The sequence below is a fragment of the Scyliorhinus torazame genome, unplaced genomic scaffold (assembly GCF_047496885.1).
Source record: "Scyliorhinus torazame isolate Kashiwa2021f unplaced genomic scaffold, sScyTor2.1 scaffold_579, whole genome shotgun sequence".
Lineage (NCBI taxonomy): Eukaryota > Metazoa > Chordata > Chondrichthyes > Carcharhiniformes > Scyliorhinidae > Scyliorhinus > Scyliorhinus torazame.
This window is the reverse complement of record NW_027308306.1, coordinates 53728-66150: the sequence shown is the minus strand read 5'-3', so window position 1 is coordinate 66150 and position 12423 is coordinate 53728. Positions and strand designations below refer to the sequence as shown.

Here is a 12423-nt window from a genome sequence, read left to right as displayed (position 1 = left end):
CATTTAAATTTAGAGTGGCCAATACATTTCTTTTCCAATTGAGGGACAATTTAGCGTGGCCAATCCACCTAGCCTGCACATCTTTGGGTTGTGGGAATGAGACCCACGCAAACACGGGGAGAATGTGCAATCTCCACATGGACAGGGGTCCGGGATTGAAGCCAGGCCCTGGGTGCCTTGAGGCACCAGTGCTAACCACTGCCCCACTGTGACGCCCAAAGTCAGAGCCTCTTAATGGCCAAGGATTGAAGTTTGGAAAACGCTTCCTCCCTTTTGGGGGATAGTGTCTGGGCACCATGAGATCATCGATCTACACCGGGGATCCTTTCCTCCCTTGGAACCTGGGCTCTTCTCACCCCTGTCTGGAACATCCTGCCTTAGGTTAACGAGAGCCAGTTAGCCATGACTCCTGGGATCACCTGGGAAGGCTCCTAAAGAATGTTGCTGATGCAAGGTGGGCAAACGAGTTTGAATTTCCAATGCAACACACTCAGAGATGCCACAAATACCTTTGTAAACGTTCCTTCATAAATACCTTGTGCTCCTCCATCCCTCTCGATCCATTAACATTTCAGTCCCTTCCTACTCATTCCCATTACCTGATTTAATTGTAGTCTTTCATTATACAAATGTGATTCAGACCCTATGCACACTGACTATTATTAGTCCGTGGTCTCTAATTGCAAGGGTGAGTCGACAGCACCACAAGTACTTAACCTAAACTATATTTAATGAGCCCAAGCGATATTCAACCCCATAGAAATCCTGATGTCTCCTGCAGCTTGACAGCAACCTGGAGCCTGCCTCAGTCAATAACAAATTTCCACCAAGGTGTGAGGAATATAAACAAATAAAAATTGATCTCAGCATTTGACTTGGCCTGATCCCTACTCACTAAGACGGAAGGGATGGCAGTGGGGAATGATAGACTCCCATATTAGATCCCATGTGGTTTTAAGTACAGTGTCATGAACTGTATGGAATGTATAAAAATATGCCATTGGGATAAATTAGTCTGCGCAACATGCATCTCCTCCCATTCTAGTTACTTCACCTCATCAGCACCCCATTGGAAAATTAACGTTTTAGGCCAATGACTTTTCGTCGGAACTAAAACAAGGAGAATGTCCCCCCTCAACCTGAACCAAGCTCCATTTCTCTCTCCACAGATGCTGCCTGATCTGCTGGTGTTTTTCAACATTTTTCTGATTTCCATAGAAGTTATTCATAGAATCCCTACCATGCAGAAGGAGTACATTCGACCATTGGGTTTGCACCCACCCTCTGAAAGAGCACTCCACCCAGGCCCAGTCCCCCACCCTATTCCCATAACCCCATGCATTGAACATGGCCAATCCACCTGCACATCTTCGGATTGTGGGAGGAAACCAGAGCATTGGGAGGAAACCCACACAAACACGGGGTGATCGTACAAACTCTACACAGACAGCCCCTCAAAGCTGGAATGGAACCCGGGTCCCTGGCGCTGTGAGGCAGCAGTGCTAACCACTGTGCCACCGTGTCGCCTTTCAGATTTCCAGTCTCGACGGTAGTTTGCTTATTTTTTAAATATTGTAATGGAGCCTGTCCAAAGATATATTAGACTACTTGAGTAATGTCTCACTCAATCCAAACCTGTGACTGCTACCATCCAGAAGAGCAAGGGTAGCAGGTACATGGAAACACCACCATCGCAAATTCCCCTCCAAACCATGCACCATCCTGACTTGGGAATATATCACTGTTTTTTCACTGTCACTGGGTCAAAATCCTGGATCTCCCTCCATGGCAGCACTATGGATGTACCTACATCATTTGGACTGTAGCGGTTTAAGAATGTGGCTCATCACCACCTTCTCAAGGGCATTTAGAAATGGGCAGTAAATGCTGGCCTTGCCAGCAATTCCCACATCCCATGAATGAATATTTTTTAAAACCTTGCAGTCACTCTCTGGCGAAACTTGTTAGAAGTGTAGGTGTGTGTGGATACCTAGTGAGGTTAGAAACGGCAGTGATGCCTCCCTGGGTAAACAGCTTGCCATACTTGTTACCAAAGCTGAACAAGGCCTTTTGGCTGAGGGGCAGGTGATCAACTGAGAGCCAAGGAGTGAGTCATTGTTCAGCAGATGAAACGAGGTGAGGAAACCTGTGGACAGAAAGGAAGGGGGAACAAATGCTGGTGTGCAGATGACCAAGGGTAAGTATGCCACTTGAGTCGCCTCACACCACTTTGGATCACGTTGACAGTTCAATACTAGATTGGGGAAGGATCAGCGACCTCAAGCTCTGAACATGGAGAGCAGTGCAGGAGAACCATGATGAGGTGAATTAAGTTTAGCTGGCTTAAAATAAACTGGAAAAGCAACCTCCTGTAGTCATTGTTTGTGGCATTTCACAAGTTTTTGTTAATTTTCCCGGCAGAGTACTCCCTGGCAATGTGCTCTCGCACTGTTTACCATCACCTCGGCAGTGATTCTTCCTCTCAGCCTGGAGAAGAATATGTCAGATTCAGCCTGGCAGTCAGTGTTCTCTCTTATCTTCTACCTGTTATTAATAATTGTGGTGAGTATTAGGAGCACAATAAGAAGCAGATTGGAATTATTAATCAGCTGGTTAAATGGATTGTCTCAGTGTATATATCACTGTCCATTATATAAAGGTTAGGTTTTCAAAAATATTATGTTTACATTTGACTTTATTGTATTTGCGTTAACGGGTAAAGCGATTTATCTTATTGTCCTCATTTTAGACTTCGCTGGGGTACAGTTCCATAGAAATTGAACGCTCTGCACTATTTGCTCTGGTACCCATGGGTAAGCTTATTTGGGAAGGAGCTACCACTCTGGGGAGGTTCCAGAGTGGGGACGTCTCTGTGGTTGGGAGGCTCTGCGATAAGTGGCTCTACGATGGGGACTCTGCGGTGGGGACGTCTCTGCAGTGGGGACGTCTCTACGGTGGGGATGTCTCTGCGGTGGGGACGTGTCTGCGGCGGGGATGTCTCTGCGGTGGGGACGTCTCTGCGGTGGGGACGTCTCTGCGGTGGGGATGTCTCTGCGGTGGGGACGTCTCTGCAGTGGGGACGTCTCTACGGTGGGGATGTCTCTGCGGTGGGGACGTGTCTGCGGCGGGGATGTCTCTGCGGTGGGGATGTCTCTGCGATGGGGATGTCTCTGCAGTGGGTCATCTCTGCGGTGGGGACGTCTCTGCGGTGGGGACGTCTCTGCGGTGGTGATGTCTCTGCGATGGGGATGCCGCTGCGGTGGGGATGTTTCTGCGGTGGGGATGTCTCTGCGATGGGGATGCCGCTGCGGTGGGGATGTCTCTGCGGTGGGGACATCTCTGCGGTGGGGATGTCTCTGCGGTGGGGACGTCTCTGCGGTGGGGATGTCTCTGCGGTGGGGACATCTCTGCGGTGGGGACGTCTCTGCGGTGGGGATGTTTCTGCGGTTGGGATGTCTCTGCGGTGGGGACGTCTCTGCGGTGGGGATGTCTCTGCGATGGGGATGTCTCTGCGATGGGGATGTCTCTGCGGTGGGGATGTCTCTGCGGTGGGGACATCTCTGCAGTGGGGATGTCTCTGCGGTGGGGACAGCTCTGCAGTGGGGATGGCTCTGCGGTGGGGATGTCTCTGCGGTGGGGACATCTCTGCGGTGGGGACATCTCTGCGGTGGGGATGTCTCTGCGGTGGGGATGTCTCTGCGATGGGGATGTCTCTGCGATGGGGATGTCTCTGCGGTGGGGACGTCTCTGCGGTGGGGACGTCTCTGCGGTGGGGATGTCTCTGCGATGGGGACGTCTCTGCGATGGGGATGTCTCTGCGGTGGGGATGTCTCTGCGGTGGGGACATCTCTGCGGTGGGGATGTCTCTGCGGAGGGGACGTCTCTGCGATGGGGATGTCTCTGCGGTGGGGACGTCTCCGCGGTGGGGACGTCTCTGCGGTGGGGACGTCTCCGCGGTGGGGACGTCTCTGCGGTGGGGATGTCTCTGCGGAGGGGACGTCTCTGCGATGGGGATGTCTCTGCGGTGGGGATGTCTCTGCGATGGGGATGTCTCTGCGGTGGGGACGTCTCTGCGATGGGGATGTCTCTGCGGTGGGGACGTCTCTGCGATGGGGATGTCTCTGCGGTGCGGACGTCTCTGCGGTGGGGATGTCTCTGCGGTGGGGACGTCTCTGCGGTGGGGACATCTCTGCAGTGGGGACATCTCTGCAGTGGGGACATCTCTGCAGTGGGGACGTCTCTGCGATGGGGATGCCGCTGGGGTGGGGACATCTCTGCGGTGGGGATGTCTCTGCGATGGGGATGTCTCTGCGGTGGGGATGTCTCTGCGGTGGGGACATCTCTGCGGTGGGGATGTCTCTGCGGAGGGGACGTCTCTGCGATGGGGATGTCTCTGCGGTGGGGATGTCTCTGCGGTGGGGATGTCTCTGCGGTGGGGACATCTCTGCGGTGGGGATGTCTCTGCGATGGGGATGTCTCTGCGGTGGGGATGTCTCTGCGGTGGGGATGTTTCTGCGATGGGGATGTCTCTGCGGTGGGGATGTCTCTGCGGTGGGGACATCTCTGCAGTGGGGATGTCTCTGCGGTGGGGACAGCTCTGCAGTGGGGATGTCTCTGCGGTGGGGATGTCTCTGCAGTGGGGACATCTCTGCGGTGGGGACATCTCTGCGGTGGGGACATCTCTGCGGTGCGGACGTCTCTGCGGTGCGTACGTCTCTGCGGTGGGGATGTCTCTGCGGTGGGGATGTCTCTGCGGTGGGGACATCTCTGCGGTGCGGACGTCTCTGCGGTGGGGATGTCTCTGCGATGTGGACGTCTCTGCGGTGGGGATGTCACTGCGGTGGGGACATCTCTGCGGTGGGGATGTCTCTGCGGAGGGGACGTCTCTGCGATGGGGATGTCTCTGCGGTGGGGACGTCTCCGCGGTGGGGACGTCTCTGCGGTGGGGACGTCTCTGCGGTGGGGACGTCTCTGCGGTGGGGATGTCTCTGCGGTGGGGATGTCTCTGCGGAGGGGACGTCTCTGCGGTGGGGACATCTCTGCAGTGGGGACATCTCTGCAGTGGGGACGTCTCTGCGATGGGGATGTCTCTGCAGTGGGGATGTCTCTGCGGTGGGGACGTCTCTGCGATGGGGATGTCTCTGCGGTGGGGATGTCTCTGCGGTGGGGACGTCTCTGCGGTGGGGACATCTCTGCAGTGGGGACATCTCTGCAGTGGGGCGTCTCTGCGGTGGGGATGTCTCTGCGGTGGGGATGTCTCTGCGGTGGGGACGTCTCTGCAGTGGGGACATCTCTGCAGTGGGACGTCTCTGCGGTGGGGATGTCTCTGCGGTGGGGATGTCTCTGCGATGGGGACATCTCTGCGGTGGGGACATCTCTGCGGTGGGGATGTCTCTGCGGTGGGGACGTCTCTGCGGTGGGGACGTCTCTGCGATGGGGATGTCTCTGCGATGGGGATGTCTCTGCGATAGGGATGTCTCTGCGATGGGGATGTCTCTGCGATGGGGATGTCTCTGCGATGGGGATGTCTCTGCGGTGGGGATGTCTCTGCGGTGGGGACGTCTCTGCGGTGGGGATGTCTCTGCGATGGGGATGTCTCTGCGATGGGGATGTCTCTGCGGTGGGGACGTATCTGCGATGGGGATGTCTCTGCGGTGGGGATGTCTCTGCGATGGGGATGCCTCTGCGGTGGGGATGTCTCTGCGGTGGGGACGTCTCTGAGGTGGGGATGTCTCTGCGGTGGGGATGTCTCTGCGATGGGGATGTCTCTGCGATGGGGATGTCTCTGCGATGGGGATGTCTCTGCGGTGGGGACATCTCTGCAGTGGGGATGTCTCTGCGGTGGGGATGTCTCTGCGGTGGGGACGTCTCTGCGGTGGGGATGTCTCTGCGATGGGGATGTCTCTGCGGTGGGGATGTCTCTGCGATGGGGATGTCTCTGCGATGGGGATGTCTCTGCGGTTGGGATGTCTCTGCGGTGGGGATGTCTCTGCGATGGGGATGTCTCTGCGATGGGGATGTCTCTGCGGTGGGGACATCTCTGCAGTGGGGATGTCTCTGCGGTGGGGATGTCTCTGCGGTGGGGTCGTCTCTGCGGTGGGGATGTCTCTGCGATGGGGATGTCTCTGCGATGGGGATGTCTCTGCGGTGGGGACATCTCTGCACTGGGGATGTCTCTGCGGTGGGGACGTCTCTGCGATGGGGATGTCTCTGCGGTGGGGACGTCTCTGCGGTGGGGATGTCTCTGCGGTGGGGACATCTCTGCAGTGGGGATGTCTCTGCGGTGGGGACAGCTCTGCAGTGGGGATGGCTCTGCGGTGGGGATGTCTCTGCGGTGGGGACATCTCTGCGGTGGGGACATCTCTGCGGTGGGGATGTCTCTGCGATGGGGACGTCACTGCGGTGGGGATGTCTCTGCGGTGGGGACATCTCTGCAGTGGGGATGTCTCTGCGGTGGGGACAGCTCTGCGGTGGGGACGTCTCTGCGATGGGGATGTCTCTGCGATGGGGACGTCTCTGCGGTGGGGACGTCTCTGCGTTGGGGACGTCTCTGCGGTGGGGACGTCTCTGCGATGGGGACGTCTCTGCGGTGGGGACGTCTCTGCAGTGGGGACGTCTCTGCGGTGGGGACGTCTCTGCGATGGGGACGTCTCTGCGGTGGGGACGTCTCTGCGATGGGGACGTCTCTGCAGTGGGGACGTCTCTGCAGTGGGGACGTCTCTGCGGTGGGGACGTCTCTGCAGTGGGGACGTCTCTGCGGAGGGGACGTCTCTGCGGTGGGGACGTCTCTGCGGTGGGGACGTCTCTGTGGTGGGGACGTCTCTGCGGTGGGGACGTCTCTGCGGTGGGGACGTCTCTGCGGTGAGGACATCTCTGCGGTGGGGATGTCTCTGCGGTGGGGACGTCTCTGCGGTGGGGACGTCTCTGCGATGGGGATGTCTCTGCGGTGGGGACGTCTCTGCGATGGGGATGTCTCTGCGGTGGGGATGTCTCTGCGGTGGGGAAGTCTCTGCGGTGGGGACGTCCCTGCGGTGGGGACATCTCTGCGGTGGGGACATCTCTGCGGTGGGGTCGTCTCTGCGGTGGGGACGTCTCTGCGATGGGGATGTCTCTGCGGTGGGGACGTCTCTGCGGTGGGGACGTCTCTGCGGTGGGGACATCTCTGCGGTGGGGACATCTCTGCGGTGGGGATGTCTCTGCGATGGGGATGTCTCTGCGATGGGGATGTCTCTGCGGTGGGGATGTCTCTGCGATGGGGATGTCTCTGCGATGGGGATGTCTCTGCGATGGGGATGTCTCTGCGGTGGGGATGTCTCTGCGATGGGGATGTCTCTGCGGTGGGGATGTCTCTGCGGTGGGGAAGTCTCTGCGGTGGGGACGTCCCTGCGGTGGGGACATCTCTGCGGTGGGGACATCTCTGCGGTGGGGACGTCTCTGCGGTGGGGATGTCTCTGCGATGGGGATGTCTCTGCGGTGGGGACGTCTCTGCGGTGGGGACATCTCTGCGGTGGGGACATCTCTGCGGTGGGGATGTCTCTGCGATGGGGATGTCTCTGCGATGGGGATGTCTCTGCGGTGGGGATGTCTCTGCGATGGGGATGTCTCTGCGATGGGGATGTCTCTGCGGTGGGGATGTCTCTGCGATGGGGATGTCTCTGCGATGGGGATGTCTCTGCGATGGGGATGTCTCTGCGGTGGGGATGTCTCTGCGGTGGGGATGTCTCTGCGATGGGGATGTCTCTGCGGTGGGGATGTCTCTGCGATGGGGATGTCTCTGCGATGGGGAAGTCTCTGCGGTGGGGACGTCTCTGCGGTGGGGACATCTCTGCGGTGGGGACATCTCTGCGGTGGGGATGTCTCTGCGATGGGGATGTCTCTGCGATGGGGATGTCTCTGCGGTGGGGATGTCTCTGCGGTGGGGATGTCTCTGCGATGGGGACGTCTCTGCGGTGGGGATGTCTCTGCGATGGGGATGTCTCTGCGGTGGGGACGTCTCTGCGGTGGGGACATCTCTGCGGTGGGGATGTCTCTGCGATGGGGATGTCTCTGCGGTGGGGATGTCTCTGCGGTGGGGACGTCTCTGCGGTGGGGACGTCTCTGCGGTGGGGATGTCTCTGCGGTGGGGACGTCTCTGCGGTGGGGATGTCTCTGCGGTGGGGATGTCTCTGCGGTGGGGATGTCTCTGCGGTGGGGATGTCTCTGCGGTGGGGACGTCTCTGCGGTGGGGACGTCTCTGCGGTGGGGACGTCTCTGCGATGGGGATGTCTCTGCGGTGGGGATGTCTCTGCGGTGGGGATGTCTCTGCGGTGGGGATGTCTCTGCGGTGGGGACGTCTCTGCGGTGGGGACATCTCTGCGGTGGGGACATCTCTGCGATGGGGATGTCTCTGCGGTGGGGATGTCTCTGCGGTGGGGACGTCTCTGCGGTGGGGACGTCTCTGCGGTGGGGACGTCTCTGCGGTGGGGATGTCTCTGCGGTGGGGACATCTCTGCAGTGGAGACGTCTCTGCGGTGGGGATGTCCCTGCGGTGGGGATGTCTCTGCGGTGGGGACGTCTCCGCGGTGGGGACATCTCTGCGGTGGGGACATCTCTGCGGTGGGGACATCTCTGCGGTAGGGACATCTCTGCGGTGGGGACGTCTCTGCGATGGGAATGTCTCTGCAGTGGGGACGTCTCTGCGGTGGGGACGTCTCTGCAGTGGGGACGTCTCTGCGGTGGGGATGTCTCTGCGGTGGGGACGTCTCTGCGGTGGGGATGTCTCTGCAGTGGGGACGTCTCTGCAGTGGGGACGTCTCTGCGGTGGGGATGTCTCTGCAGTGGGGACATCTCTGCGGTGGGGATGTCTCTGCAGTGGGGATGTCTCTGCGGTGGGGACGTCTCTGCGGTGGGGATGTCTCTGCGGTGGGGATGTCTCTGCGGTGGGGACGTCTCTGCGGTGGGGATGTCTCTGCGGTGTGGATGTCTCTGCGGTGGGGACATCTCTGCGGTGGGGATGTCTCTGCGGTGCGGATGTCTCTGCGGTGGGGATGTCTCTGCGGTGGGGACGGCTCTGCGATGGGGACGTCTCTGCGGTGGGGATGTCTCTGCGGTGGGGACGTCTCTGCGGTGGGGATGTCTCTGCGGTGGGGACGTCTCTGCGGTGCGGACGTCTCTGCGGTGGGGACGTCTCTGCGATGGGGATGTCTCTGCGGTGGGGATGTCTCTGCGGTGGGGACGTCTCTGCGGTGGGGACGTCTCTGCGGTGCGGACGTCTCTGCGGTGGGGACGTCTCTGCGGTGCGGACGTCTCTGCGGTGGGGATGTCTCTGCGGTGGGGATGTCTCTGCGGTGGAGATGTCTCTGCGATGGGGATGTCTCTGCGGTGGGGACGTCTCTGCGGTGGGAACGTCTCTGCGGTGGGGACGTCTCTGCGGTGGGGACGTCTCTGCGGTGGGGACGTCTCTGCGGTGGGGACGTCTCTGCGGTGGGGACGTCTCTGTGGTGGGGATGTCTCTGCGGTGGGGATGTCTCTGCGGTGGAGATGTCTCTGCGATGGGGATGTCTCTGCGGTGGGGACGTCTCTGCGGTGGGAATGTCTCTGCGGTGGGGACGTCTCTGCGGTGGGGACGTCTCTGCGGTGGGGATGTCTCTGCGGTGGGGATGTCTCTGCGGTGGGGACGTCTCTGCGGTGGGGACGTCTCTGCGGTGCGGACGTCTCTGCGGTGGGGACGTCTCTGCGGTGCGGACGTCTCTGCGGTGGGGATGTCTCTGCGGTGGGGATGTCTCTGCGGTGGAGATGTCTCTGCGATGGGGATGTCTCTGCGGTGGGGACGTCTCTGCGGTGGGAACGTCTCTGCGGTGGGGACGTCTCTGCGGTGGGGACGTCTCTGCGGTGGGGACGTCTCTGCGGTGGGGACGTCTCTGCGGTGGGGACGTCTCTGCGGTGGGGATGTCTCTGCGGTGGGGATGTCTCTGCGGTGGGGACGTCTCTGCGGTGGGAACGTCTCTGCGGTGGGAACGTCTGTGCGGTGGGGTGCCTTCATGGTGAGGAGCATACAAGGTGGGTATGTCTCTGTGGTGGGGAATCTCTGTGGTGTGGAGCCTCCATGGAGAATGTTAACTGTACATTCCTGTTTGTAGAATGTCAAAGCTGAGCCCGTTCCATCATCCCTCAATTTTGCACACTGCTCTTTTCAACAGGGGTCAATGGGCAATAGTCAGAAGCAGTGATCATGGTCCTTCATAAACTCATGGGTGTCTACCACTGATCTTCCTGAAATCAATCAAGCACAGAATCCAGAAAAGTCTCATTAGGGTGGCTCAGTTTCAGACGTGGTAACTTCACGATCACTAAACTGGCACCTCAGTTTCTTCCACCTTAGCCCAGGGCACAGAGGGAGGAACAGTCGATGTGAATGAGGCCATTTCATGCAGGTTTTCAGCAGGAAGATGTCGGGAGTATGTGCAAAATGAAACAATCCTATTCAATGTCAGAAGTAAAGTCAGCAGTGCAGAAGGGACAGAGTAAAAATTCTTTGACCTGGTTTTTGGTATCTGTAAGAAGAGCCATTACTTGAACTCATTTTATACTCACTGGTTAAAGTTGATGCAGTTCCTGGAATCCAACCAGACACATCCAATACAAAAGGAGTAGAAAGAAATATCCATTTCTGTGAAGCAATCTTGTTGACAAAATAACACATGTCAGCACCCGTTAATTTATTCTGATGACAATCATACCTTGAAAAACCCCAAAAGATGATTTAACTTAAATCCAGAGATTTTCCATTTTCCATGGACTTCACCATGAAGATTAAATATCAACGAGTCAGGTCAAACCAATCAAATGTAATGATCCGGGCAGAATTTTACACCCCTACCGCAGTGGGGCGGGGACAGAAAATGCGACGAGCAGCTTGAAACTCTATTGACTTTGGCAGGACTGGACAATCCCGCTGGTGGGAGCTGCTGTAGAATTCACCGCAATGCCTGTCCTGATCTTAATGTCAGTATCCCTGCCAATGGCAGGATCTCTCCTTCAATAAAAATTATATTCTCCCTACAATTTTGCACTCGGTGGGCAGAATGTAATGCCCCAACCCACCCCCAGGCGAGTGGGGGAACTTGCTATCCAGAGAGGCCGCCCAGTAAACCGTGTCAGGTTTGCCAGTGGCCAGTAGAGGAGGTTCCCTCATTCACAGATGCTCTGTGCCCGATCGAGGGATCCAGTGTCAGGAAGTCACATCCCTGCCCTAGCCTCTGACAGCCCCACCCCCCCACTCTCTCCTCCAGCTCCCTTGCCCTTGAACGCCTTCCTGCGAGCCCCCCACAATCCAACCAGTACTCGCTCCTCTCCCGGGATCCATCGCCAATCCATGGTGAAGGGCCCACTGTAGTACCAGCTGTGAACATTGCTCCCAGTGGCGCTTCCAGCCTCTGATTTAATTAACATCCCTCGGGGTGGAACTTGCACCCTATTGCAGGCTTAGTCAGACAGGAGGCCCAACCCCGCCCAGAAAACTGCCTGATTGGAATGTGATAGTGTCAGACCTCCCAGAGAGATGGGACACACAGGCTCCCACCGTCTACCCAAATGGTGAGAGCCATCTGTCGGCCACATTAAATTACATTCATTATTTCTTGTGTTTGATCTCAATGGCCATGCATGGTGCCCCATCAGGAGTCTCTTCTTGAGGAAACCATGGGAGACAATTGAGAGGGGGAGAAAGTATATGTTAAAAAGTCCGCTCTGCTGTGTTTGATGCCTAAAAGTGGTTAACTGAGCGACTCCACAGTCCCTGGTGGGAGCCAGCACATTGTAGCAATTACTCCAAGGTCAACATTTTTGTATTGTTTTCGTTATGCTTTGGCAGAAGTGCCAGAGACTCCGAGAATAAAACAGCTTCTTATTATTACACTCAAGCGAGTGTTTATGCAGGCAGAGCGTGCTGTGATTTTGTTTGTGTTGGTGGGTGATGAGGAGTTCTCACGGGGGTCCATCTTGTTTTTCAGCTGTTGGCATACTGCCTGAACTCAGTGCTGTCTGGTGACATGGTGATGGAGAATGTCCGCCTCTGGCAGTGGTCTGGAATCGCCACCTCTCTGCCAATATTTGCCACCTCATTCTGTTGTCACCCGTAAGTGAAGTGAAAATACGGTGCTAGCAAACTGTTTGCTTTAACGATTGGAATTATAGCTGCATGAGGGAGATAGGTTAGCTCAAGAAAATGCCGTTCTTTTATAATTGTACAAGGGTCAATTTTCCAATACACACTTTAATGTTTGTTTGAATGGTGGAACATCACGGGCCTATGGAATGGGGGGAGGGCTTAAAACCCGGTCTTGGCCTTCTGGTGTACAATGTCCTCCTCCAGGAACATTAAAGACAAACGTTCATCCACAACATGGACTTGCATTCCATCCTTTTCATCCATTACCCCTGCGC

The 12423-nt window shown here is 57.1% G+C and overlaps 1 protein-coding gene across 1 annotated transcript in view; it reads left to right on the top strand.

The window, feature by feature from the left end:
* Positions 1 to 12423, top strand: part of LOC140406521 (putative sodium-coupled neutral amino acid transporter 10) — a 108337-nt gene that overhangs the window by 62521 nt on the left and 33393 nt on the right. The window contains exons 5-6 of the mRNA XM_072494524.1: positions 2422 to 2562; positions 11991 to 12115. Coding sequence (XP_072350625.1) covers positions 2422 to 2562; positions 11991 to 12115 — 266 coding nt within the window. The remainder of the gene's footprint in view (positions 1 to 2421; positions 2563 to 11990; positions 12116 to 12423) is intronic.